This window comes from Chenopodium quinoa, unplaced genomic scaffold, assembly GCF_001683475.1.
Source record: "Chenopodium quinoa cultivar QQ74 unplaced genomic scaffold, ASM168347v1, whole genome shotgun sequence".
Taxonomy (NCBI): Eukaryota; Viridiplantae; Streptophyta; class Magnoliopsida; order Caryophyllales; family Amaranthaceae; genus Chenopodium; species Chenopodium quinoa.
The window spans coordinates 579,436-583,664 of record NW_018743608.1 but is presented as its reverse complement, the minus strand read 5'-3'; the positions used below and the strand labels follow the sequence as shown (position 1 = coordinate 583,664).

At 34.5% G+C, this 4,229-nt stretch overlaps 1 protein-coding gene across 1 annotated transcript; it reads right to left on the bottom strand.

The window, feature by feature from the left end:
• Nucleotides 1-345: 345 nt before the first annotated feature.
• On the bottom strand, nt 346-3,227 carry LOC110682872 (FBD-associated F-box protein At5g22730-like). The gene is made up of 3 exons (XM_021859210.1): nt 2,365-3,227; nt 2,057-2,282; nt 346-546 (listed from the first exon to the last, which is right to left on the bottom strand). Exons 1-3 carry the CDS (start codon nt 3,225-3,227, stop codon nt 346-348), a joined length of 1,290 nt encoding a protein of 429 aa, XP_021714902.1.
• Nucleotides 3,228-4,229: the final 1,002 nt, after the last annotated feature.

The following is a 4,229-nucleotide window of genomic DNA, read 5'->3' as shown; positions in this document are numbered from 1 at the left end:
ATGATAAATTAACATGTACAGTATAATTCATGTTGTGCTTGGACTAACTTAGTGAATTAGTGATAACATGTATCAATGTATGCTTCAAATACCAGCTAAAAAAAAAAAGCATCAAAACCAAAAGATATGGCCTGCAAGGCTGCAACTACAAATGTATATGATCGTGTATGTCAAAAGATTAAAAAAAAAAAAAAATGAAAGCTGCAAGAAGTTCAAAACATACTCAAGACTGCAAGTCTGCAATTATCTAAGGTTCAGATTCACCAATGGAGCATACATTCACAGTTAATCATGAGAGGGAAGCGACGGACTGGAGACAGGCCGTTATCAACTCCAGCTCAATATTCAGGGCTTGAGATTCTTGATTATACACTCTACCTTCCCACCAATCCTCTCCATCTCAAAAAAGTTTACCAGCTCCGTATCATCATTGGCCCTTCCCTGATTTTCAATCCATACTTTCTTGAGAGTGTGCTGCCAACAGTTGGAGGATTTCCAGCGACCACCATTCTTCTTGCCTTTTAATGGCCTCTCATCGTATAGAAACTGAAATGCAAAGCAGACAACCAATGACTATCATTACTCTTTTACAAACTTCTACTTTCAAAGGTACTGATATCATAAAATTACCCAATTTAACAATGTTTTAACTATTGAACCAAAATCAGATACACCCATAATGAAGTTGTATACTTACATAAAAGAATTATGTGCGAAGGGCAAGTCAATTAGAGGCATATGATATACAACATATTTTCTGAATACACGACACTGAAGACTTGAAGGCAACATTTTGGAACACCAGTCCAAATTTTACAAAGAACAATACAATATCCAGCATCTAGAAAATACACACTCCAATAACCCATTAAAAGTTAAGGCGGATGAAAAACAACAGAGTTTTGCATTGCATCCACTATTGTTAGTGCTACATGGCTCCCGAAGCCCAAAATACTCTTCATACTAATTAAATTTAATGGAACAGCTATCAGCAAACTAAGTTAAATTAATAAACAAAATAAAAATATGCAAATTTCTGAGCCTAAAGCTTGAGTATAGGTACTTGGATACTATAAGAATTTTCTCCTTGTTCCTTTTAGGTTCTATAATAATAATAGTTGGAAGAACAAGGATCTTTTACTAAATTGGCTAATTTAGCAAAACTATTTACCAAAATAGATATTTTCAAATTCTAATTTCCCAATTAGCCATAATATTGACTTGGAGTTGGAAGGCCTATATCACTTGAAAGATCAGCCTCACTAGTCCACCCTTCAACAGCACAATACCCCTACCTCGTAGTCTCGGATCTCAGTCAATGTTTTTTTTTTTTTTGGCAAATCAGTCAATGTATTATGTGTCTACATATACTACTTCCGGTCCAAATTACTCGCAACTTTGGAATATTTTATATCTCACAAATAATACCCCAAAGTTGCGAGTAATTTGGACCGAAGGTAGTTTGTGAGTTTGTTATCGCCACGTTAATTTGCGGTTGCTTGGATATATAGAACAGCAGTATGAAAACAAACCTGCAATAATCAATTGTGATCTAAACAAAGCAAACTAAAGACTCCAAAAAATACCTTAATTGACTTGCTAGCTGAAAAATCACCGTCGGATATGAATATAGACTCTGGACAAGGAGCAAGCCAAAGCAGAGAATCAAAAACTGCAACAGGAGACTAAAGTCTTGACAGTCGAAACTCTATCAACAGATTTTTGACAGCATACAGGGGAGGGCGGGATATCCTAAACCATCCTGGAATTATAATATCCTGTTGTTTGAAACCACAGAACATGATTATATATTTTTAAAAAAGTCATTAGTAATAATAAACCGATACAAAGTGCATGCTGAGCAGTACAAGGCCAAAAAATGTTAGAAGCAAGTCAAATACTACCTCCGTAGGTTATGTGCAACGATTAGACATTTTCCCTCTGTGCTTTTATGTCAAATCGTTGCAGATAACCGGAGATAGTATTTTCTTTACTCCTTAAAAGAATCTATTGACATTACTACAGGAGGGTGAGGGGGAGAAAGTCTTCACTTTACCTCCTCAGAAGCAACATCAATTGTCAACGTTTCACTATAACTTAGTTTTGCAAGTAATTTGATGAGTCCAACAAACCAATATTCATTTCTAAGGTCTGAATGTAGGCGAAGGCAATCGTTTGTCAATTTTAGAGCTGGACCCTTGTACACAAAGGGTATGGGATCTTCTCCCATATAGGTGTAGAACTTTAGATTAGGAGTAGAACTTCTAATTATCACCAACTCCCTACAGTTATCAAAAGCTAATTTGACAAGATTTTGACCATAAACGTCAGACATCTACTAAATTATCACAGTTCTGTAAAAACAATTCTTCAAGGAGTGGAAAATTCTCTAGTAACAAATCCAAGTCATTGTCGCTCAGATGACAACCAGTTAACTCCAAGTGTTTCATAATCTTACAATCCACAATCTCTATCTCACATGTATTACCAACGGAGTCGCCATCATATATGTACCTAAACTCAAGAAGATTAGGTGCATCAACCTTAATCGATTCCACATGAACACTATGCCCAAAAGTCACCTTCTCAAGTTTAGTAAGACCTGAGGTTTCTACTCTTCTAAACCCATCACAATTCATTAAAGTGACATTCTTAAGTTTAATGCAATTACCAAGTAAACTCTCCAACGCCATACTATTTAAACAAACATCTTCGAGACAGAGCTCTTGTAAAGAAGGCAACAAATTATCCATCAAAAATAAAAATTTCATCTCACATTTATGCAACTTCAATTTCGTGATTGAATGGACAACAAGACTACTTTCAGGGAAACTATATCTAGGACATTCCCGCACACCAATCTCTAATTCTAATTCTTTAACACGACGTCTAACAGCACCATCAAGCCAATGATCCAAGCGAGACTTCAAATCAAACCCAAAACCCGGCACATAGAGCTTAACCTTATCAACCTCAAAACTCGACTCAAAAACTCGATCAAGAAAAGCATAGAAACCTTCCCACTCATTCGTGAGTGCCGTACTAAGATTATAACTACTCAAATCCAAATCGAGAAGCCAAGTAGGCAATGCCCGCCAACACCTCGACAAAGTGCTAGTTCTAACTACATCTTTAGTATCCAAATATGACAATATATGTGTTTTAATGAATTCTGGCAATTCAGAGATCCTATCTGATTCATTCTCTGAATGAAACTTTTTCTCCATTTTCACCTTAATCTAACACAGAATTTTGATGATGGGTTAGCTTTAATCTACCTAATTGTGCATTAATCAATTGATATTATGAAAATCTATGGCATAATATATAAGTGACTGAAGATTTGTGTAATGGGTAAATCGATTTAATTGTGGCAATGAATCTAGACTAGGGTTGAATGAATGAATATACCTTCAACTTTAAAACCTAGAAACGTAAATGTGCTAGCTGAGCGGGCGGAAGACTGAAAGAAGCCAAAGTAGTATCGTGGAAACGTAACTGTGATGACCCCTCTGCTTTCTAAATACAGAGAGGGAAAAAAATTGTGATGCTATATAGCTTTAATAATACCTATTTGTCTCAAAAAAACTCCTAGGAATTTAGATGATTGGATTAAATATGAGTAAAAAAAATGAGTTATGAAAATAATTAATAACTCAGTACTAATTTTTAAGATAATTAATTCAGGAGTAATCTTTCCTAATTATTACTCCGTAAGATCTTATCAACATTAAAAAAAAAAAAAAAAAAAAAAAAAAAAAAAAAAAAAAAAAAAATATTGTTTCTTCAAAAAATAAATAAATAAATAACACGAAAAAAAAAAAAGTATACCCCGTAGCATAAGGATATAAATCTATAGATACTCGTTTATTTTAATAATTATTTTTTTTTAAATACATCACTTTTTCAGGGAAAATACAAGTTGATACCCTATATTATCGAGTTATTAAGGAGTAAAATTGTCATTCAAGTGTGCATTGAGAGATAAAATTGTAAATGACATTGTGTAGAAATTTAACTAACAACAGAGAGGTGATCATGGGATCGGCCAAGTAGAGTTCGGGCTGAATCAAATGCTAAAAATCATTATGTTAAATCGGACGGGCCTTGCCAACTTGTTTGCAAAATAAGAATTGGAAGTACTGAAGTAGGCATGGTAACTCGTATGGCAAGGGAAGTTGGTTGTGAAAATTAGATTCGTCAAAAACAAATTCAACCGACACGGTTTG